General features: G+C 41.8%; 2 protein-coding genes across 4 annotated transcripts; both read left to right on the top strand.

The window, feature by feature from the left end:
- Positions 1-5: 5 nt before the first annotated feature.
- On the top strand, positions 6-11768 carry LOC139160072 (zinc finger protein 850-like). The gene is made up of 2 exons (XM_070737601.1): positions 6-307; positions 8233-11768. Exon 2 carries the CDS (start codon positions 9623-9625, stop codon positions 11345-11347), a length of 1725 nt encoding a protein of 574 aa, XP_070593702.1. The 5' UTR covers positions 6-307; positions 8233-9622; the 3' UTR covers positions 11348-11768.
- On the top strand, positions 9617-23957 carry LOC139160076 (zinc finger protein 84-like). 3 transcript variants are annotated; one of them, XM_070737610.1, is made up of 2 exons: positions 9617-9653; positions 20417-23083. In XM_070737610.1, exon 2 carries the CDS (start codon positions 21309-21311, stop codon positions 22467-22469), a length of 1161 nt encoding a protein of 386 aa, XP_070593711.1. In that variant the 5' UTR covers positions 9617-9653; positions 20417-21308; the 3' UTR covers positions 22470-23083. The 3 variants fall into 3 exon arrangements, with proteins under 3 accessions (XP_070593711.1, XP_070593709.1, XP_070593710.1); XM_070737608.1 differs by lacking the exon at positions 9617-9653 and adding an exon at positions 17371-17629 and having other exon boundaries at positions 20417-23957; XM_070737609.1 differs by lacking the exon at positions 9617-9653 and adding an exon at positions 17371-17454.
- The last annotated feature ends 840 nt before the right edge of the window (positions 23958-24797 follow it).

The following is a 24797-nucleotide window of genomic DNA, read 5'->3' as shown; positions in this document are numbered from 1 at the left end:
ACCGGTTTCCCGTTTGAACCACCACATCCAGATAGGGGGCAGAAAAACATGCTTCTCCAGTTTCTACCTAAGGTGTTTGCAACGTTTCCACGGATTAAATTGTATCACGTTTTGTTGCTGGTGGTGTGCCTGAAAGCTTGCATAGTACACAATAACGGGGTTAAAACCATAGAGTGCTATATTGCTAGAAAGGATGGGAGAAAAGGAGAAGCGCAGAGATACTTCCTCTTCTGGATCGCCCATTGGAGGAAAGTGGCGTGCAGAGCGGCTTTTCTGTTCTTCCAAGGATCGAAGCAGCATCTGGAAGGTGAGTTGAGGGCAGAGGTTGGGAGAAAATTGGGCTGTTTGGTTTCCTCCACGGCCTGGAAGCATAGAAGCAACAGGGCTGAAGCATGTCAGCTACAGCTGCAGGTTCCTTCCCTCCCCAAATGTAAGCCCACTGGTGCTGCACGCTGTGAAACTGATGACTGCAGTTTTCTGCTGGTGGGAAGATTTAAAAAGTGACGGTTGATTCTTTGGGAATGGCTATTGAGATTCCCCTGTATCTTGACTCTGTCTTTTGGGATGTTGGGTATTCCTGTCAGTTTGGTGTCATCTCAAATTAGATGAGCTTGGTGAATATAAATCACCAGGATCTGATTCTTAGAACACTAGGATCCAGAGGGAACTGGCAGATGTTATCTCAGAACCATTGTACCATATTTTTCAAAACTCCTGTAACCCAAGATTGGGAAAGAGCCGATGTAGTTCCTATCTTCAAAAAAGGGAAGAAAAGAGACCCAGGAATCTATGGACCAATTAAGCTAACACTGATCCCTTTATTAAAATACTAAAATAATATAAACATCTAGAACAGGATTGGAAAAGAGCCGATGTAGTTCCCACATCTGGCAGATGTTATCTCAGAACCATTGAACCATATTTTTCAAAACTCCTGTAACACAGGATTGGGAAAATCTAGTTCCCATCTTCAAAAAAAAGTGTGTGGGGGGGGGGGGGAGACAGACCCAGGAATGTACGGGCCAAACAGCCTAACACTGATCCCTGGAAGATAATTGGAAAAAATAGCAAAAACATCTAGAACAGGGGTCTGCAACCTTAAAAACTGAAAGAGCCATTTGGACCCATTTCCCAGAGAAAACAAAACACCTAGAGCAGGGGTCCCCAAACTTTTTACACAGGGGGCCAGTTCACTGTCCCCCGGACTGGTGGAGGGCCGGACTATAAAAAAAACCTATGAACAAATCCCTATGCACGCTGCACATACCTTGTTTTAAAGTAAAAAAACAAAATGGGAACGTACTATTTAGAGTGGGGGAGAAGATCTGAAATTCATATATGTTTATGTTTTGTTTTTAATTTTCTTTTGTTAATATTTGATTGGCTATACAAGGTTTTCTTGGCTTATGAAAAATGTATAAAGAAAGAAGGAAGCACTTTGGCATAATGGTTAATAAGTTAGAAATATAATTGGTGTTGCACTTTTTGAAGGAACATTAAGGAGGGAATTTAATTAAAAGAAAATGAATGTAACTGGATGACAAAATTAGAAAAAAAAAACCTTTTGCAACTTTTTTGATGATTGATATTAGTTACTAACAAAATACCGCATTTTATTCATGGAAAATTAGATGGTACACTGTATTGTTTGAATGTATGTTGAGATAAAAATTTAAAAAAAATTACCCCCCCAAAACAGTCCTTCTTTCCTCTGTCCCTCCATTCATTTTTCCTTCCTTCCTTCTTTCCTTCCTTCCCTCCTTCATTCCTCTCCACTTCTCCTTCCCTCCCTCTCTTTCCCTTTTCTTTCTTTCTCTCTCTCTTTTCCCTGTGCTCTTGTCACTCACTGTCGGGCCGGATAAATGGCCTCAGTGGGCCGCATGTGGCCCGCGGGCCGTAGTTTGGGGACCGCTGACCTAGAGCCACAAAACCGGGGTGGGTGTGGCCAACTCAATGTCACTTCCATCAAGTCACATGACCCAACACCATGCTTACCCAGATTTGTGGCTGTATGAGAAAAAGTGATCTCTCTTTTCCATCGCTCTCTCTCTCTCTCCCCACTTCTCTCTCTGTGTGCTGAGAAAAGATCACCATCTGCAGCAGAGGCTTCAGGTGACCCTGCTCCCCTTCTTGCAATTCCCTATCTGCCTGTGGTGCACATGGGAAAACTATCTTCAAGCAGGCGCCAACTTGCAGCAAAGGCACATGGAAAGAAAAGACTGCACTTGTCTAAAATGGTATAGGGTTAGGGTTAGCAGGGGGTTAGATTAGAAGGCCTCCAATTTCCCTTCCAGCTCCATTCTGATGGAGTTCCCCTTCTCTTCCCTCATTTAGATAGTTTATGAAGATGTTGATCACTACTCGGCCTAAAATGAAATCTGGGGGTACCCCTCCATGTGAGTGTAGTTCCATTGAGGATTACATGTTAAAGATGATTTGCCAGTGAGTTATGGATCCATCTGTGTGGGTGGATGTGTCTGTGCCACATTTTTTTAACTTAACAAGAATTTACCATCTACTTTGTCAGATGCTTTTTACTGAAATCCAAGTACAGTGATCCCTCGAGTTTCGCGATCTCGATCTTCGCGAAACGCTATATCGCGATTTTTCCACCCGATGACGTCACTCTCTTCCTTCCTTTCTCATCTTTCTTTCTCTCTCTCTTTCTCTATCTTGCTTCTTCCTCTCACACTCTCTTCCTCCCTCTCTCATCTCTTTCTTTCCTTCTCTCTCTTTCTCTATCTCTCCCCCTCTTGCTGGCGGGCGGTGGGCGGCGGGCGGGCGAGCGAGCGGAGGCATCAGCGAGGAGCCGGGGTTTCCTCTTTGCGTGGGCGGCTGGGAAACCCCGATCTTTGTCTGCTCGCTGCTGCTGTGCCGAGCAGATCAGCTGCTGGGCGGCCGAAGGAACCTTCCCTGGGTCTTCCCCCTCTTGCTGGCGGGCGGGCGAGCGGCGGGCATCAGCGAGGAGCCGGGGTTTCCCCTTTGCGTGGGCGGCCGGGAAGACCCAGGGAAGGTTCCTTCGGCCACCCAGCAGCTGATCTGCTCGGTAGCGCAGCAGCAGCGAGGAGCCGAATCGGGATTTCCCCTTTGCGTGGGCGGCAGGGAACGCAAACTCCACCATCTACGCATGCGCGGCCATAGAAAAAAGGGCGCGCATGCGCAGATGGTGTTTTTACTTCCGCAACCCTACATCCCGAAAAATCGATTATCGCGAGGGGTCTTGGAACGGAACCCTCGCGATAATAGAGGGATCACTGTATACCATGTCTGTTGCATTGCACTGGGTCCACTGATTTTAGTCATTTTGTTGAAGAATGGAATACGATTTCTTTGGCACGATCTGTTTTTAATAAACCTTTTCTTAGCTTCTACTGATAGTTACAACTTTTTTATTTTTATTATTTATTTATTATTATTATTATTTATTAGATTTGTATGCTGCCCCTCTCCGTAGACTCGGGGCGGCTCACAACACAATAAAACAGTTCATAACAAATCAAATAATTTACAATTTAAAATATTTTTAAAACCCCATTATTAAGCAGACATACGTACAAACATACCATACATAAATTGTATAGGCCCGGGGGAGATATCTCAGTTCCCCCATGCCTGATGACAAAGGTGGGTTTTGAGGAGTTTATGAAAGGCAAGGAGGGTGGGGGCAGTTCTAATCTCTGGGGGGAGCTGGTTCCAGGGAGTCGGGGCCGCCACAGAGAAGGCTCTTCCCCTGGGGCCCGCCAAACGACATTGTTTAGTTGACGGGACCCGGAGAAGGCCCACTCTGTGGGACCTAATCAGTCGCTGGTATTCGTGCAGCAGAAGGTGGTCTCGGAGATATTCTGGTCTGATGCTATGAAAGGCTTTATAGGTCATAACCAACACTTTGAATTGTGACCGGAAATTGATCGGCAACCAATGCAGACTGCAGAGTGTTGATATAACATGGGCATACCTTGGGAAGCCCATGATTGCTCTTGCAGCTGCATTCTGCACGATCTGAAGTTTCCGAACACTTTTCAAAGGTAGCCCCATGTAGAGAGCATTACAGTAGTCGAACCTCGAGGTGATGAGGGCATGAGTGACCGTGAGCAGTGAGTCCCGGTCCAGATAGGATTACACATACTGTAGAAGACAATTTGTCAGCGAGTTATGGATCCATCTGTGTGGGTGGATGTGTCTGTGCCACATTTTTTTAACTTAACAAGAATTTACCATCTACTTTGTCAGATGCTTTTTACTGAAATCCAAGTATACCATGTCTGTTGCATTGCACTGGGGCCACTGATTTTAGTCATTTTGTTGAGGAATAGAATAGGATTTCTTTGGCATGATCTGTTTTTAATAAACCCTTTCTTAGCTTCTACTGATAGTTACAACTTTGCTTGCTTCTAGGTGTTTACAGATTAGATTACAGATTATTATTAGAGTTGGAAGGGACCTTGTAGGTAATCTATTTTTTTTAAATTATTTTGTCCAATACACAATGAGGGATTTAGTGGGTATACAGTATATATATTTCAAAAATTTCAGCAAGAATTATGTGATATCAAGTCCCAGTGGGTATGGCTAGCTGATGAGGCCAAAATAAGGCCGAAATAGATCTATCCTAGTCTCCCTTAATTTTCAAATTCAGCAAAAAAACATGTGACATATATATATCTATATACACATAGTAAAATATATGATGAAGGTTATAGACGAGATACTCATAGTAAAATATATCTATGAAAGAATAGAAAAGAAGATATAGTAATAGAACATATCAATGAAAGAATAGAAGAAGAGATACAGGAATAGAAGAAAGGTATAGGAGATATAGGAGAGCAATAGAACAGGGGATGGAAGGCACTCTAGTGCACTTGTACTCGCCCCTTACTGACCTCTTAGGAATCTGGATAGGTCAACCATAGATAATCTAAGGGTAAATTGTTGGGGGTTTGGGGATGACACTATGGAGTCCGGTAATCTAGTCCAACCCACCCCCACTGCTCTAGCAGGAGTCCTTACACCATTTTGGACAATCTCCCTTTGAGTGTTCAAGTGTTAGAGCTCTCACAACCTCCTCAGGCAAGCACTCTCACCATCAGAAAGTTTCTCCTTATTTCCAGGTTGAATCTCTCCTTTGTCATCTTCCATCCATTATTCCTTGTCTGGCCTTCTTGTGCCTTGGAAAATAGCCTGACACCCTCCTCTCTGTGGCAACCCCTCCAATATTGGAACACTGACATCATGTCCCCTCTGGTCCTTCTCTTCGCTAGATTGGCCATGCCCAGTTCCTGCAACCACTCTTCTTATGTTAAAGTTTCCAGGCCCCTAATCATCCTGGTTGCTCTCCTTTGCACTTTCTCTAGAGTCTCAATGTCTTTTTTGTACTGTGGTAACCAGTATTGGATGCAGTACTCTAGGTGTGGTCTAACTAAGGCTTTTTGGAATGGTATTATTACCTCCTTATTCATAGATTGTATTCCTCTATTAATACAATTTAAGATTGTATTGGCTTTTTTAGCTGCCACTGCATAGTTGTCAGCTACATTATCAGCTTGTTAGGAATCTGTTCAGTACTAGATGTAGAGTTTTTTCCCCAGTTGATATCCAGGTAATTAAAGTCTCCCATTACATCTTGCTCTTGATCCTCTTGATATAGTTTGTAATCTACAAGTGTATTGAAAATGACATATGAATAAAATTTACAAGCTTTTTTACTTCCATGTCTTGCCAATACGTATGGTATTTCCTGTCCCCTCCATGTATTAACTAGGTTCAATTGTGCTTAATCCAGCACCTTCTAAAAACCTCACTTACCACTTCTTTCCTGAGCCTTCAAAGTCACTAGGGCACAGTAGAAGTAGAGGTGCACCTGATCCACAACATCTGTGGTAATCCTAGCAGCTTTTCAGTGACTGCACTTCAGCAGTGATTGGGATCTTGAGGGTACAGGATAAGGAGTTGCACAAAGAGCCCTTCACTCCTCCACTCGAAACAGAATATCCTACGAAAATAGACTAACAATCCTGGGCCTAGAAAGCCTAGAACTACGGCGCTTAAAACACGATTTGAGTATTGCCCACAAGATCATATGCTGCAACGTCCTACCGGTCAATGACTACTTCAGCTTCAACCGCAACAACACAAGAGCACGCAACAGATTCAAACTTAATACGAACCCCTCCAAACTTGACTGTAAAAAATATGATTTCAACAATCGAGTTATTGAAGTGTGGAACTCATTACCAGACTCAATTGTGTCAACCCCTAACCCCCAACATTTCTCCCTTAGACTCTCCACGATTGACCTCTCCAGGTTCCTAAGAGGCCAGTAAGGGGCGTACATAAGTACACTGGTGTGCCTTTCGACCCCTGTCCAATTGTCATTCCTTTCTCTCACTTATCATATACATTCCCTCCCTTTCATATATACTCTCCTCTAAGTTCACTTTTACCCTTACTACATGTCTATTTTTCTTCCTATGTATTTGTGTATTGGAGAAATGAATAAATAAATAAAAATAAATAATAAATAAAATAAATAAATAAAACAATTCGGGTTCTGCCAATAGTTACACATTTATGACGGTGGCAGCATCCCACACCTATGATCCCCACTTGTGAACTCCCCAGCTAGCTTCTGACAAGCAAAATCAGTGGATAGACTGGCAGGAAATTGCAAGTCATGGTCATATGAAATTGCCTTTAACAACCCACAGTGATTTTCTTAACTGTAGACAATATTTTCTGGCCTTATTTGGAGCTGAGGACTTCCATGAACAAAACTGGTGCTTCAAATCTTGCAGAGGCTTTCGGCACCATTTCATCAGTTAAAGCCCCCACATATCTAAATTTAACTCAGAAAGTTTAACTGTAACAATTTTGAACCACTTTGTCAGGTATGAAAGACATAGATTTTCTCCATGTATACATGCATAAGTGGGTGTATCTGTATTTCTCTTTATGCATATATCTGCAATTATATTTATTAATTCAATTAATTTGATATAACCTATCCCCAGCATTTCAAGATATATTTGATGATAACACTTTGCATTGCTAAGATAGACCCAAATAAACAACTGAATTTGATTGAATGGGTATTTGAACACGGATCTCAGTAGTTCTCCATGTGTCATATGAATCATCAATAATGTAATTATTCTACTCGGTTTCCCCCAAAATAAGACATGGTAAATGATTTAGCTTTACTGGACAAATGGTCAAAGCAATGGAAACTGCAGTTTAATGTTTCCAAATGTAAAATAATGCACTTGGGGAAAAGGAATCCTCAATCTGAGTATTGCATTGGCAGTTCTGTGTTAGCAAAAACTTCAGAAGAGAAGGATTTGGGGTAGTGATTTCTGAGAGCCTCAAAATGGGTGAGCAGTGTGGTCGGGCGGTAGGAAAAGCAAGTAGGATGCTTGGCTGCATAGCTAGAGGTATAACAAGCAGGAAGAGGGAGATTGTGATCCCCTTATATAGAGTGCTGGTGAGACCACATTTGGAATACTGTGTTCAGTTCTGGAGACCTCACCTACAAAAAGATATTGACAAAATTGAACAGGTCCAAAGACGGGCTACAAGAATGGTGGAAGGTCTTAAGCATAAAACGTATCAGGAAAGACTTAATGAACTCAATCTGTATAGTCTGGAGGACAGAAGGAAAAGGGGGGACATGATCGAAACATTTAAATATGTTAAAGGGTTAAATAAGGTTCAGGAGGGAAGTGTTTTTAATAGGAAAGTGAACACAAGAACAAGGGGACACAATCTGAAGTTAGTTGGGGGAAAGATCAAAAGCAACGTGAGAAAATATTATTTCACTGAAAGAGTAGTAGATCCTTGGAACAAACTTCCAGCAGACGTGGTTGGTAAATCCACAGTAACTGAATTTAAACATGCCTGGGATAAACATATATCCATCCTAAGATAAAACACAGGAAATAGTATAAGGGCAGACTAGATGGACCATGAGGTCTTTTTCTGCCGTCAGTCTTCTATGTTTTTATGTTTCTATCCCCTGATAATAAACCCAATCAGGATTTTGAGTGCGTGGCAATAGGGCCAAGTGCTTATTTCAAGGTTCAAAAAAATATAAGACAGGATCTTATTTTTGGGGAAACACAGTAGTATTGGAGCATGTTTGTTTTTTCATTGTAATATATACTTTTTTTTTCTTTTTTCACATCCTCTAACCATTGTATAAACCATTAAAGTCATACTTTTCTTTCAATCTTACAGACAAAGAGGATGGGAATAAGAGCAATTTGGGACACCTGTAAATAACAAGCAACGTTGAAAAGAGAACAGAACCAAGCCAGAAATCAAATATTTTATATTTCCTTCAGAAAACGATACAATTCTGCTCCTCCTCCAGCAGTTGTTAGACAAAAGACAAAATCAAGAAAGAATAAGCACAACTCAAGGATACATGGCATGAAAAGTCAAGAGACATTATTTTTCATCCAGCAAAAGAGGGAAATATCTGGAAGTCAGCGGGGAACAAGTATTAAATTCATCAGGTTCTGACAGGTTCTAGAGAATTGTTAGCGAAAATTTTGAGTAGCTTGGAGAACTGGTAAATACCAATTCTGGCTGGCTCCAGAATGGGATAGGAATGGAGATTTTGAAGTATTCTTCCCCTGCCATGCCCACAGAATCGGTAGGGAAATTGTTTTGAATTTCACCCCTGGTGGAGACGTAAAGTAAAGTCACGTAGAACACACAGTAGTGCAGGGTTTTCCCTGTGAGGAAGAAAACGGCTTGAATGAAAACACCAGTAAACAAGGCATTGTCCATATTTTTGACCTTGTCAAGAATATCAGGTGTGGAAAAGCTCCGTAGCTATTGCCTATTGCGGGGAAAGTACACATTGCCAATCGCAGCTGATTATGTATTAGAGGAGCCAGACAGGAGAGAAGCCTTACAAATTACAAAAGCTTTGCTCACAACAGCTCTCTTTTGGTTCATGGAAGCACTTCCAAACAAGAGGGAAGCCACAAAATTGCTCCCAATGTGCTAAATGCTTTAGTTACCATGGCAACATAGTGCTACATCAGATAACTCACGGGAGGGAGAAAACGTATGGCTGTACAGATTGTGTGAAAGTTTCGTTAGAAATTCCCAGGTCCTGAGACACTAAAGGACACACACATACAGGAATAAAACCATTTGAACATCCTTTCTTTGGGAAAAGTTTCAGTGAGAATTCCATCCTGGTGAAGAACCAGAGGACTCACATAAAAGTGAAAACCTTTGAGTGTCTTGATTGTGGAAAAAAATTCAGTCTGGTGATGCATCAGTATATTGACTCCAGGGAGAAACTGTAAGAATGTCTAGATTGTGGGGAAAGCTTCAATAGAAATTTCCATCTAAAACACCAGAGAACTCAACACGGAAGATAAACCCTTTGAATATCCTGATTATGGGAAAGTGACAATTCCAGCCTGGTGATACAGGAGAAGAGTCATATAGGAGATAAATGTTTTAAATGTTTGAAAACTTTCAGTTATAATTCCAACTTGGTGATAGACCAGAAGAATCATAAAGGAGAAAAACCTGTACAGTGTCCTTACTTTGGAGACGTTTCAGTGATAATTCCCACCTGGTAATATATAAGAGGACACGCTCCATGGAGAAACCTTATGAGTGTCGAGATTGTGGTAAGTATTTCATTAGTAATTCCCACCTCCTGAGACACAAGACCATACATACAGGAGAGAAACCCTTTGAATGTCCTATCTGTAGGAAAGGTTATTGTGATAATTCCAGCCTGGTGAAACATCAGAGAACTCACACAGGAGAGAAACCTTATGAGTGTCCAGAGTGTGGCAAACGTTTCAGTCAGAATTCCAGCCTTGTAACACACCAGAGGATTCATACAGGAGACAAACAATATGAATGTCCTGAGTGTGGGAAAAGTTTCAGTCGAAATTCCACCCTCGTGACACACCAGAGGACTCACACAGGAGAAAAACCCTTTGAATGTCCTGATTGTGGGGAAAGTTTTAGTATGAGTTCCAGCCTGATGAGACACCAGAGGACTCACACAGGAGAGAAACCCTTTGAATGTTCTGACTGTGGGAAAAGTTTTAGTCTGCATTCCAGCCTGGTGATACACCAGAGGACACACACAGGAGAGAAACCCTTTGAATGTCCTGACTGTGGGAAAAGTTTTAGTCTGAGTTCCAGCCTGGTGAGACACCAGAGGACTCACACAGGAGAGAAACCCTTTGAATGTCCTGATTGTGGGAGAAGTTTTAGTCTGAGTTCCAGCCTGGTGATACACCGGAGGACTCACACAGGAGAGAAACCCTTTGAATGTTCTATCTGTAGGAAAGCTTTTTCTGATAATTCTAGCCTGGTGAAACACCAGAGGATTCACACAGGAGATAAACCCTTTGAGTGTTTAATCTGTAGGAAAGGTTTTTGTGATAATTCCAGCCTGGTAAAACACCTGAGGACTCACACAGGAGAGAAACCCTTTGAATGTCTTGACTGTGGGAAATGTTACAGTCAGAATTCCCACCTGATAATACATCAGAGGACTCACACAGGAGAGAAACCCTTTGAATGTCCCCTCTGTGAAAAAAGCTTTAGTAACAATTCTAATCTGGTGACACACCAGAGGACTCACACAGGAGAGAAACCCTTTGAATGTCCTGAGTGTGGGAAATGTTACAATCAGAATTCCCACTTGGTGAAACACCAGAGAACTCACACAGGAGAGAAACCCTTTGAATGTCCTATTTGTGGGAAAAGCTTTAGTGATAATTCCAATCTGGTGACACACCAGAGGACTCACACAGGAGAGAAACCCTTTGAATGTCCTGACTGTGGGAAATGTTACAATCAGAATTCCCACCTGGTGAAACACCAGAGGACTCACACAGGAGAGAAACCCTTTGAATGTCCTTTCTGTGGGAAAAGCTGTAGTGATCATTCCAACTTGGTGACACACCAGAGGACTCACACAGGAGAGAAACCTTTTGAATGTCCTGACTGTGGGAAACGTTGCAGTCAAAATTCCCACCTTATGACACATCAGAGGATTCACACAGGAGAGAGACCCTTTGAATGTCCTGACTGTGGGAAACATTATACTCGTAATTCCCATCTGGTGATACACCGGAGGACTCATATAGGAGAGAAATCTTCTGAATGCCCTACCTGTGGGGAACGTTTTAGTGATAATTCCAGCCTGTTGACACATCAAAGAACTCACACAGGAGAGAAACCCTTTGAATGTTCTGTCTGTAGGAAAGGTTTTTGTGATCATTCCAGCCTGGTGAACCACCTAAGGATTCACAAAGGAGAGAAACCCTTTGAATGTACTGACTGGGAAAAGTTTCATTAAACATTCCAGCCTGGTGAAACAAGAGAGGACTGACGAGAAAGAAATTCTTTGAATGTCCTATCTCTAGGAGCAGTTTCAATCAGAGGTATCAGTGTATTCATGGCTGGTAGAGACATGGTAACAAAGTCAACCAATGAATGGGGATAGCAACAGATCAGCCAATGGGAGCTGAAACAATTTGGAGCCTTGGCCTGACTTAACTCTGAACTGAACTGAACCTCTTCTCCTTTGCCTGTGTTTATACTTACTTATAATCTCTACTCTCTACCTCCTTGAAAAACCTGCCTTTGGTATTGTATATATCGGGCGGTTTACCTTACTGCCTGTTTGCTTCTTCCTGCAATGCGGAGGGAAGTTTTGAGAATGAAAGGAATAGGTAATGTCAGCATTGCTGTAAATATAAAGCTGTCTTCTGAACTCATGGTAGGTGTTTCTATTTCTTTCTTTCATTCATTCATTCATTCATTTATTTATTAGATTTGTATGCCGCCCCTCTCCGTAGACTCGGGGCGGCTAACAACAATAATAAGACAATATAAACAAATCTAATATTTAAGTTGAAGTTAAATTAAAAAACCCTAATTTAAGAAACCAACCATGCAGGCTTCTTTTTCAAAATTTCCAAATAATCCCTAGACAGGAACAATAATTGGAACTGAGAACTGCACTTTTAGCTCTGCCAATGAATCATCCTGATTTTGCTGAGTTTTGAAGACACCAAACAGTTGCAGATTTGTTCGTTTCACTAACACAGTTCAGAGGAGTGGTTATATATATACAGTAATACCTCGTCTTACGAACCTAATTGGTTCCCGAAAGAGGTTCATAAGGTGAAAAGTTCGTAAGACGAAACATTGTTTCCCATAGGAAACAATGTAAAATGAATGCGTGCAGCAAAAAAATGTCGCCGCCCGGCTGTCACCTTTTGGAACAGCCGGGCGCTTCTCAGCTTTCTCCCAATGCCGAACCCGGAAGTTCGGCAAAAGTTTGCGTGGCCGCCGAGAAGCCCCGCCACCCAGCTGTCACCTTTTGAAACAGCTGGGGGGCTTCTCGGCGTCCTCCCGAACCCGAACGCCAAACCTGAACTTTTGCCGAACTTCCAGGTTTGGCGTTCGGGAGGCCCCCGAGAAGCCCTGCCGCCTGGCTGTCACCTTTTGAAATAGCCAGGGGGCTTCTCGGTGTTCTCCCGAACGCCGAACCCGGAAGTTCGGCAAAAGTTCGGGGTCGGTGTTCTGGTTCAGGAGGACGCTGAGAAGCCCCGCTGCCCAGCTGTTAGCTTTTTAAAAGAGCCACGGAGCTGTCGGGCCGGTCGGGAGGCTGGAAAGGAGGTGGAGAATCCCAATAGGGAATTCCATGGGCGGAACTTTGACGTCACAAAGACGTACGTTTCGGCCGGCCAGGAAGGACGCCTTTGTGACGTCAAAGCTTGGCCCTTCACTCACCAGACCTCCCCCTCCCCCTGCTTACCTTTTGAAGATCTCTGATCCTCATGTTGGGGAAAGAGGGAAGGATACACATCCTTGGCTCTCTTTTATTTTTTTAAAATTTATTTATTGTTAGAGCTGGAAGGGACCATGCGGGTCATCGTCCAACCCCCTACCTAAGCAGGGACCCTATAGCATCCTAGCCAAATGGCAGTCCAATTTCCTCTTAAAAATGTCCAGAGTATTGGAGTTCACAACGTCCGCTGGTAGGTTGTTCCACTGGTTGGTCATTCTGACTGTCAGGTTCTTCCTTATTTCCAGGTTGAATCTCTCCTTGGTCAGCTTCTAGCCGTTGTTCCTCGTCCGGCCCTCCGGTGCCCTGTAGAATAAAGTGATCCCCTCCTCTCTGTGGCAACCCCTCGTATACCTGTAGACTGCTATCATGTCCGCTCTGGCCCTCCTTTTCTCTAGGCTATCCATGCCCAGTTCCCGCAGTCTCTCTTCGTAAGTCTTGGTTTCTAGACCCCTGATCATTTTGGTTGATCTTTTCTGCACCTTCTCCAGAGTTTCAATGTCTTTTTTGAAGTGTGACCAGAACTGAACACTCTTGACTGTGTCCTGGAAGCTACCACCATTTTCAATGGGCCCTGGATTTGTCCCTGGGCCATGCTGTGGACTTTTTGAAGCAGCTACTATTTTGCCGCACTGTCCACATTGTCACACAGAAAAGGGACAAATCTCTCTATTTTGTGCTATGTTCACATGAGAAAAAAATGTACAATAGAAAATGTCTCATTTTTAAAAATGCATTATTTTAGAATGATCAAAAGCAAAAGTGGATATTGTCAGTGTTGCTATGAACATTAGGGCAAGGCAAGACACTTAGAGTTGCCTCACACTGGGAGATGAGCTGCGATTAATAATAAATGAATTTCATAATAATAAAAAGGTAATGTAAAACTAATTTCTGAACTCTTGCTCAGTGATGAGGACTCCACTCGTACCGTGGGTGTTTAACACATTACAATTATTAACTTTTCTGCATTCTGCATCACTATGACAAATATGTCTTTCTCAGCTTCCCTTCCTTCGTCATTATAAATTTAAAGTTTCAGATTTACACAGGAGACAAACCTTATAATTGTCCAGCTTGTGGGAAAAGTTTGGTTGGAATTTTGAACTGATGATATACCAGAGGACTCTCACAGAAGAGAAACCTTACGCATATTCAGTTTGTGGAAAATGTTTCACTCGGAATTCCAGTCTAGTGATACACCAGACAATGCACACAGGAGAGAAACCATATGAATGTGCAGTTTGTGAAAAAAAAATTTGACAGAATTCCCACCTGGTGATACACCAGGAGATTCACACAGGAGAAAAAGCATAGGAGTATCTAGATTGTGGGTTCCCATCTAATGACACACAAGAAGATTTACGAAGGAGAAATTATATGAGTTTAGAGTTTGTGGTAAAAATTTATTTTGGAATTCAAACCTGGTGATAGACTAGAGAAGTCACACAGGAGAGAAACCGTAATAGTGTCCAGATTGTGGGAAAGATTTTAGCACTAGTTGTAGTCTTATAAATCATGTACATATACATACAGGGGAGAAACCATTCAAATGTCTGGACAGTGGATAATATTTCAAAAAACAATCATCCCTTTTTGGTCAAAAGAGCTCCCTGGTTGTTTATGGAAGGACTCACACCAGAGAAGAGCCCTACCAGCTCAATGAGTAGATTTTATGGGGAAGAAGATCCTGGTTAGTGTAATGAGGTTACACCAGGTTAGAGACTGAGAAATAGTATCAGTTCTGCCTTAAAGTGTGAAACCATCTGTGCAATGTTGGACAATCTTATCAGGCCTAGGCTTAAAAGCAGCAAAAAAAATGACGTGCCTGCAGCCATGGGTTCCTCCCCCCCCCCATGTTGGGGGGACGCTGTCCGGCCAGTGGAAATGGCCCGGGAATGGCATGGACGATATATTTCAGCCCAGGAATGGCACAATGGACTGATTCCTGGGGGAAATTGCCATATTTTTTTTTGCTTCTGCACATGCGTGGGAGCAAAACTACTGGTGAAAATAGCCAAAATCTCACGAGATTTGGGTTTCTGCACATGTGCAGAAGCAAAATCTCGTGCAGGGTGGTGCATGCGCACATGTTGGGAGTGCGCACATGTTGGGAGTGTGCACACCCTTGCTGGATGCCGAGGACCATCCAGTTAGCACAGTAAATGCCCAATCCTGCTTGCCTGATTTAAAAGGCACCAAAACCAAACATCTGGTGTAAGGCTCAAGGAAGTTGGATGGAAAGTCACCATCCAGCAAAAATGAAAACGAAAGAACAAAAAGGGTTAGGATTAGATCATAAATTAGTGTTATAATTTAGCATTAGGTCAGACATACTTACATAAAAATGCCTTATTTACTAACTTACTTAGCGTTAGGTCAGACATAAAAATGCCATACCTTACTATGGAATATTGAGAGGCAAAAAGTATTTCTCGGTAGGTAGGTAAGCTGTCTGGGAGACATTTGCCCTGTAAATTACAGCATGCTTCTCTGGAAATACTTTGCATGCTATCATGAGTTCCTGAATGAAAAGGGAATTAAATTTTGTGGTTATTTTATTCCAAATTCCTTCACACAACAGAGCTCAGAGCCAATATCATAGAAACATAGAAGTCTGGCGGCAGAAAAAGACCTCATGGTCCATCTAGTCTGCCCTTATACTATTTTCTGTATTTTATCTTAGGAAGGATATATGTTTATCCCAGGCATGTTTAAATTCAGTTACTGTGGATTTATCTACCAAATCTGCTGGAGGTTTGTTCCAAGGATCTACTACTCTTTCAGTAAAATAATATTTTCTCATGTTGCTTTGATCTTTCCCCCAACTAACTTCAGATTGTGTCCCCTTGTTCTTGTGTTCACTTTCCTATTAAAAACACTTCCCTCCTGGACCCTATTTAACCCTTTAACATATTTAAATGTTTCGATCATGTGCCCCCTTTTCCTTCTGCCCTCCAGACTATACAGATGGAGTTCATTAAGTCTTTCCTGTTACGTTGTATGCTTAAGACCTTCCACCATTCTTGTAGCCCGTCTTTGGACCCGTTCAATTTTGTCAAGATCTTTTTGTAGGTGAGGTCTCCAGAACTGAACACAGTATTCCAAATGTGGTCTCACCAGCGCTCTATATAGCGGGATCATAATCTCCCTCTTCCTGCTTGTTATACCTCTAGCTATGCAGCCAAGCATCCTACTTGCTTTCCCTACCGCCTGACTGCACTGTTCACCCATTTTGAGACTGTCAGAAATCACTACCCCTAAATCCTTTTCATCAAAACAGAACTGGAATATTTCTCTCTCTCTGTAATCTATGGAGACTTCTTTGCAGGCCAGTTAACAGAAGCACATGGCATTTAGCATTAGGAGATATAAAATTTCCTCCTTCAGGAATGAAGAGACATGCTGGGTTCTCGTGGATGCAGCCCTGGATAGCCGGAGTATAGTTGGCTATCTGGCCTGATGGTGCTCCCATGTTATAAATCCTTGGGAGCCACAGGAAATCAGTGGCTACATAGAAACATAGAAGTCTGACGGCAGAAAAAGACCTCATGGCCCATCGAGTCTGCCCTTATACTATTTTCTGTATTTTATCTTAGGATGGATATGTTTATCCCAGGCATGTTTAAATTCAGTTACTGTGGATTTATCTACCACGTCTGCTGGAAGTTTGTTCCAAGGATCTACTACTCTTTCAGTAAAATAATATTTTCTCATGTTGCTCTTGATCTTTCCCCCAACTAACTTCAGATTGTGTCCCCTTGTTCTTGTGTATACTTTCCTATTAAAAACACTTTCCTCCTGGACCTTATTTAACCCTTTAATATATTTAAATGTTTCGATCATGTCCCCCCTTTTCCTTCTGTCCTCCAGACTATACAGATTGAGTTCATTAAGTCTTTCCTGATACGTTTTATGCTTAAGGCCTTCCACCATTCTTGTAGCCCGTCTTTGGACCCGTTCAATTTTGTCAATATCTTTTTGTAGGTGAGGTCTCCATAACTGAACACAGTATTCCAAATGTGGTCTCACCAGCATTCTATATAGCGGGATCATAATCTCCCTCTTCCTGCTTGTTATACCTCTAGCTATGCCTATACAGTACCTTTAGGATGTAGAGAAGTTTTCATTTCTATCAAGAGTAACACCTAAGAAAGCTTATTTTATTATTCTATTTTAAAAGTTCATTAACTTTTAGGGCTCAACACATAGCTAATCTTCGTAAGTTAAGTAGCCCCACACTTCGATGTTTCATTTGGCCCCGTTGCAAAGAACGGTTGCCAGAAGTCGAAACCGACTTCACAGCATTTAACCAGGGGGGGGGGGGAAGAGAATCTTGTTTTAGGTAGTAGAGATAGGACGGTGTGTTTTTCTGCCTCCTATCTGGAAGTTAGGAATCAGGTAGGCAACATCTGTGCCTGAAAAAGTGCATTAAAAAAGGGAGTCAAAAACCAACGAGTATCGCATTGCTAGAAAGGATGGGGGGGGGAGAGAAGAAGCGCAGGGGAATTTCCTCTTCCGGAAGACTCATGGGAGGAAGCGGGAGTGCAGAGCGGCTTTTGTGCTCTTCCAAGGATCGAAGTAACAGTTGGAAGGCGAGTTGAGGGCAGGTGAGGGGGAGAGTCCGGGAGCAAGTCGGGCTGTTTGGTTTCCTCCACGGGCTAGAAGCAGAGGAGCAAGTGGGCTGAAGCATGTCAGCTGCTGCTGCTGCAGGTTCTTTCCTCCCCCAAATTTAAGGCCGCTGGTGCTGCACGCTGTGAAACTGGTGGCTGCAATTTTCTGCTGGTGAGAAGATTTTAAAAGTGTCTTTCAAGTTAAGGCTGATTCTTTGGGAATGGCTTCCCTCCAGAGGTTGTGGGTGCTCCCATTACTGGAGGTTTGTGAAAGAGGAACATAGTTGGAAAGATCCTTGACGGTCTTCTATTCCTATCCCCTGATCAAGCTGGAGACTCAATATCATTTCAGACAAATAGCTGCCCATTCTCTGTTTAAAAGCTTCCAGCGATGGGAGCATTTATAACTTCTGGAGGCTAAGTTGTTCCACTAGTTAATTGTTCTGAGTGTCAGGAAATTTCTCCTTAGTTGTAAACTGCTTGTTTCCTTGATTGGTTTCTATCCGTTGCTGCTTGCTTTGCCTTTTGGTGCATTGCAAAATAAATTGGCTCCCTTCTTTTTTACCTCTCAAGCTGCGATTCAAATAATTTAGCTATTCCCTAATGACCATTTTAAGTCTAAAAACATATTAAGTCTTATTTTGAGGGGGGGGGAATCTTGTCTTACTTTACAGCAGAGGTGGGGCTGCACATAATCCAGTGCCTGGCACTCGCATGCCCTTCTGTATATTTGATGTATACCATGGACAGTACAAATCTTATTACTTGTGTTAAGGTTATAGAGAATAGCACACTTTAATAGAATAGAATAGAATTTTATTGGCCAAGCGTGATTGGACACACAAGGAATTAGTCTTGGTGCATATGCTCTCAGTGTACATAAAAGAAAAAGATACATTTGTCAAGAATCATGTGGTACAACACTTAATGATTGTCATAGAGGTCAAATAAGCAATGAAGAAACAATCAATATTAATAAAAATCTTAGGATACAAGCAACAAGTTACAGTCATACAATCCTAAGTGGGAGGAAAAGGATGATAGGAATGATGAGAAAAAACTAGTAGAAACAGAAGTACAGACTTGGTAGAAAGTTTGAGAGTGTTGAGGGAATTGTTTGTTTAGTAGAGTGATGGTGTTCGGGGGGAAAATGTTATTGTGTCAAGTTGTCTTGATGTGCAGTGCTCTGTAGCGATGTTTTGAGGGTAGGAGTTGAAACAGTTTGTGTCCAGGATGCGAGGGGTCAGTAAATATTTTCACTGCCCTCATTCTATGACTCGTGCAGTATACAGGTCCTCAATGGAAGGCAGGTTGACAGCAATTGTTTTTTCTGCAGTTCTGATTATCCTCTGAAGTCTGTGTTGGTCTTGTTGGGTTGCAGCACCAAACCAGACAGTTATAGAGGTGCAGATGACAGACTCAGTGATTCCTCTGTAGAACTGTATCAGCAGTTCCTTTGCCAGATTGAGCTTCCTGAGCTGGTGCAGAAAGAACATTCTTTGTTGTGCCTTTTTGATGATATTTTTGATGTTAGGTGACCATTTTAGGTCTTGAGATATGATAGAACCTAGAAATATGAAAGTCTCTACTATTGATACTGTGTTGTCTAGTATTGTGAGAGGTGGAAGGGTTTCTCCTAAAGTCTACCACCATTTCTACAGTTTTGAGTGTCTAGATTGTTCCGGTTGCATCACAAGGATAGTTGTTTAACCTCCCATCTGTATGCAGATTCATCATTGTCTCGAATGAGTCCGATCACTGTTGTATTGTCTGCATATGTGGTACCTTGCTCAACAGTAGTAACTGTGAGAAGGATCTTGGTGTCCTAGTGGACAACCATTTAAATATGAGCCAGGAAGTATGCAGCAGCTACCAAAAAACCCAACACAGTTTTAGGCTGCATTAATACAGAGATAGTATCAAGATCACGTGTTACTACCATTTTATAATGCCTTGATAAGGCTGCAGTAGGAATATTGCATTCAGTTTTTGTCACCACAATGTAAAAAGGATGTTGAGATTCTAGAAAGAGAAAAGAGCAACAAAGATGATTATGGGTCATATGCAACAGTTGTAGGAATAAGATTTGTCTAGTTTAATGAAAACTAGGACTAGGGGAGACATGACAGTCGTGTTCCAATATCTCAGGGGTTGCCACAAGGTAGAGTGAGTCAAACTATTCTCCAAAGCACTGAGGGTAGAACAAGAAGCAATGGGTGGAAACTAATCAAGGAGAGAAGCAATCTAGAACTAAGGAGAAACAATTAATCAGTAGAACAACTTACCACAATCTGAAGTTAGTTGGGGGAAAGATCAAAAGCAGCATGAGAAAATATTACTTTACTGAAAGAGTAGTAGATCCTTGGAACAAACTTCCAGCAGACGTGGTAGATAAATCCACAGTAACTGAATTTAAACATGCCTGGGATAAACATATATCCATCCTAAGATAAAATACAGAAAATAGTATAAGGGCAGACTAGATGGACCATGAGGTCTTTTTCTGCCGTCCGACTTCTATGTTTCTGTTTCTACCTCCAGAAGTTGTGAATGCTTCCAACACTGAACATTTTAAAGAATAGATTAGTTAAGCATTTGTTGAAATGATACAAGTTTTCCTGTCTAAGAGGGGGGTGGACTAGAAGATCTTCAAGATCCCTTCTAACTGTTATTCTGTTCTATTTTATTCCATTCCATTCTATTCTATTCCCAGTACTTCCAGATATATTCAATGATAAGCCTTTGCACTGTTTGTGATTGACCCAAATCAATAAGAAAATTTCATGATTGAATGCATATTTGAACTTGAACCTTGGTAGTCTTCCATGTGTCAAATGGATCATGATTAATGATTCTAGCAGTATGGCATATTCGCTTTTTCATTGTAGCATATATATTTCCTTTTTCTCACATCTACAATCACTTTATAAACAATTACACTTTTCTTTGAATCCCACAGGCAAAGAAGCACACTGGACAACTGATAATAACAAGCAACTTTGAAAAGGAAAGAAAATCCAACCAGAAATCACACAATTCCCCTTCTCCAGCAGCAAATAGAACAAAGAGATAAAATTAAGAAAGATTTCAAACTGGAATTAGTAGATTATATGGAACTCAAGCATACGTTACATGAAAAGTAAAGCGAGATAATTTTGTTTTTCAGAAAAAGAGGGAAATATCTGGCAGTTACTGGGAACTAAAAAGTCACTTGGAGAACCACGTAGGGCAGACAGAGAAGCAGGCCTCATTCTGGGAGGAAAATAATGGATTTACTCAAAACACCACTAAACAATGGATCACACATGCCTTAGACTTCAAGAACATAAGTGTTGGAAAAGCTCCATAGATATGCCTATTGTGGGTAAAGCAGAGATTGTAAATCACAGCTGATCATTTACTAGGAGATCCACACAGGACAAAAGTTTTAAAAGTGTTCCCAACATGGTAAATAGGTTAGTGAGCATGGCAACATTGTGATACATCAGACATCTAGCATCACGTATGAGTGTCCAGATTGTGTGAACGTTTCATTGGAAATTTCCACTTCATGAGACAACAGAGGACTTACATAGTCCTCGGAGATGGGCGGCATACAAATCTAATAAATTATTATTATTAAATTATTATTATAGGAGAGAAATACTTTGAATGCCATGATTGTGAAAAAAGTTTAAGTCAAAATTCCCACCTCATTAACCAGCACAGGACACTCCTTGACTGTCCTAATTGTAAAAAAAGCTTCAGTCATAATTCCAACCTGGTGATACACCAGAGGACTCACAGAGGAGAAAAACGTTTTTTATTTTGAAAAAGGTTTCAGTAACAATTCACACCTTGTTAGACACCAGATGAATCACATAGGAGAGAAACCCTTTGAATGTCCTGACTGTGGAAAAGGGTTCACTCAAAATTCCAACTTGGTGATACACCAGAGGACTCACACAGGAGAAAAACCTTTTGAATGTCCTGACTGTGGGAAAAGTTTCAACCATAATTCCAGCCTGGTGACACACCAGAGGACACACACAGGAGAGAAACCCTATGAGTGTCCTGATTGTGGGAAAGGTTTCAGTAACAATTCCAGCCTGGTGACACACCAAAGGATTCATACAGGAGAGAAACCCTATGAATGTCCTGATTGTGGGAAAGGTTTCAGTCAAAATTCCAGCCTGGTGATGCACCAGAGGACTCACACAGGAGAGAAACCCTTTGAATGTCTTGAGTGTGGAAAAGGTTTCAGTCAAAATTCCAACCTGATGATGCATCAGAGGACTCACACTGGAGAGAAACCATTTGAATGTCCTGATTGTGGGAAAGGTTTCCGTCGGAATTTCCACCTCTTGATACACCAGAGGATTCACACAGGAGAGAAACCCTATGAATGTCCTGATTGTGGGAAATGTTTCAGTGAGAATTCCAGCCTGGTGAAACACCAAAGGATTCACACAGGAGAGAAACCCTATGAATGTCCTGATTGTGGGAAATTTTTCAGTAGAAATTCCAACCTGATCACCCACCAGAGGACTCACACAGGAGAGAAAGGCTTGGAATGTCATGATTGTGGAAAAGGTTTCTGTGAGAATTCGAGCCTGGTGAAACACCAGAGGACTGACATAAGAGAGAAAGCATTTGAATGTCCTGATTGTGTGAAAAGTTTCACTAACAATTCCCACCTGGTGAGACACCAGAGGACTCATTCCAGGGAAAAACCATATATGTGTCTAGATTGTGGGAAAAGTTTCCTTTGCAATTCTCGACTGGTGAGTCACCAGAGGAGCCACACGGGAGAGAAACCATATGAGTGTCCAGACTGTGGGAAAGATTTCAGTACTAAGGATAGCCTTCTGTATCATATGCTTATACACACAGGGGAGAAACCATTTAAGTGCCGTGAGTGTGCATGTTGCTTTAGGAATCCTTCCACCCTTAATGCACACAGAAAAATCCACGAGGCCCAAAGTAATGAGTGTAGAGAAAGCTTCAATTTCATTTCAAATTTCCCGTTGTAAGTTCCGCTGAGAAATAGTTTCTCAGCTTGAGGCTGTTGAACTTGGTCATTCTGCTCCACCCCCTATTATTGTTTGATTGAAAATAGCGTGATTGAGTTGAATGTGATGAGTGGATTATTAATATTTTAAATTTGGGGGCGGGTGGGTTGGTTGGTTGGTTGTGTTTTAATTAACTTTGATTTCTGTGATCGTTATGCCCTGAGACTCAGGAGAAGGGCGGCCTAGAAATAAAATCAATCAATCAACCAACCAATGAATGAACAAATGAATATTGAGTTGAGGAGAAAAGGGATTGTGTGTCAGGTCCCCATAGATCCTTATCAGGATGCTGCCATTCTCATGGGGGGCGGTGGTAAACACCATTTTATGACCTTTTCCGTTTTCTGCTGTTTTCTCAACTTTTGATATACAGTGTTCCCTCGATTTTCGCGGGTTTGAACTTCGCAAATAGCCTATACCACGGTTTTTCAAAAAACGTTAATTAAAAAATACTTCGCGGTTTTTTTCCTATACCACAGTTTTTCCCACCCAATGACGTCATATGTCATCGCCAAACTAATAATTTTTGCAAATAAATGACCAAAAAAAAATTGTTAATAAATAATTATTTTTATAAATATCAGGATCACTAAGTGTCTTATTCAATGGTGAGTACCAGTAATAATGGTGAGTAAATGGTTGTTAAGGAAATGGGAAATGGTAATTTAGGGGTTTAAAGTGTTAAGGGAAACATCTTTCAGCTGTGGCGAGGGGGGCGTTCGTCCAGGTTTGCCTGGTGCATCAGTTGCGACCCTATTTGGACCGGGAGTCACTGCTCACAGTTACTCATGCCCTCATCACCTCGACTACTGTAACGCTCTCTACATGGGGCTACCCTTGAAAAGTGTTCGGAAACTTCAGATCGTGCAGAATGCAGCTGCGAGAGCAATCATGGGCTCCTCTAAATATGCCCATGTCACACCAACACTCTGCAGTCTGCATTGGTTGCCGATCAGTTTCCGGTCACAATTCAAAGTGTTGGTTATGACCTACAAAGCCCTTCATGGCACCGGACCAGATTACCTCAGGGACCGCCTTCTGCCGCACGAATCCCAGCGACCAGTTAGGTCCCACAGAGTGGGCCTTCTCCGGGTCCCGTCAACTAAACAATGTTGCTTGGCGGGACCCAGGGGAAGAGCCTTCTCTGTGGCGGCCCTCTGGAACCAACTCCCCTCAGAGATTAGAATTGCCCCCACCCTCCTTGCCTTTCGTAAACTACTTAAAACCCACCTCTGCCGCCAGGCATGGGGGAATTAAGATTTCTTCTCCCCCTAGGCCGTTACAATGGTATGCATGGTATGTTTGTATGTGTGTTTGGTTTTCTATATTAAGGGGTTTTAATTTGCTTTTAGTATTGGATTATTATTGTATATTGTCTATGATTGCTGTTAGCCACCCCGAGTTTTCGGAGAGGGGCGGCATATAAATCCAATAAAACTTGAAACTTGTGATACTGTCCATAGCCAAAAATGGTGTATTCACTTCCGCATCTCTACTTTGCGGAAATTTGACTTTCGCGGGCAGTCTCGGAACGCATCCCCCGCGGAAATCGAGGGAACACTAGTTTCTTGGGAATGGGAGGTGAGAGGAATTGCCTGTGGCCATCTGTTTTGTCTCACCTCCAACAGAACAAGTAAGCAATCCCTGAGAACAACTTCTTATCACCTTCTTATCTTCATCATCAACAACTTCCTACTTGTGGATTGGCTCACTTTGGACTGGGTAGAAGGGAGGCGTTTCTACAACTTTTTACCTAATGATTCTGAGCAGAAACTTCCAATTCTACCTTGCTCTACTTACTATTACTGTCTCTCAATAAATGTTTCCTTTTGAAATTCCTCTTGTTTCAAGAATTCTGCTTTCTTGAAGAGAGAAAAGAAGCGAGTCCTTACAGGCCTGTTGTGATCTCCTTCGCTTGGAGGTGCCTCCTTTTTAGTCTTTGGCTGGGTTGTGAGAGCAGCACCAAAGGTCTGACATTTTTGTGGTTCCTCCCTTGGTTGGAAAATGTGAGGGGGGAAAATTGTACAGTGAATGTTTGATTTCTTTTTTTTTAAATAAACTTTATTGATTTTCAGTAAAAAAGACATACAAACTTACAAACATTTAAACACATATTAGGGGTTACAATTACCCCTTTTTTCTTGAAGTCAATTTTTAATACAGAAAAAAGGATAAAATCTTAAATCTTTAAATCAAACTAATATTCTAATTGAAAAGAACTTTTTTACATATTCTAATAAACATAGAGTTAAATTGATAAAAAAGAAGCCAACAACACTAACAGCAGCA

The sequence above is a fragment of the Erythrolamprus reginae genome, chromosome 2, assembly GCF_031021105.1.
Source record: "Erythrolamprus reginae isolate rEryReg1 chromosome 2, rEryReg1.hap1, whole genome shotgun sequence".
NCBI classification, from domain to species: Eukaryota; Metazoa; Chordata; class Lepidosauria; order Squamata; family Dipsadidae; genus Erythrolamprus; species Erythrolamprus reginae.
Note: the sequence above shows the minus strand (reverse complement) of the source record. Positions and strands in the feature narration are given on the sequence as shown.

Bases quoted from the DNA above. Each gene is read 5' to 3' on its own strand.
- LOC139160072 (XM_070737601.1), top strand. From the start codon at position 9,623: ATGGAGAAACCTTATGAGTGTCGAGATTGTGGTAAGTATTTCATTAGT.
- LOC139160076 (XM_070737608.1), top strand. From the start codon at position 21,309: ATGAATCACATAGGAGAGAAACCCTTTGAATGTCCTGACTGTGGAAAA.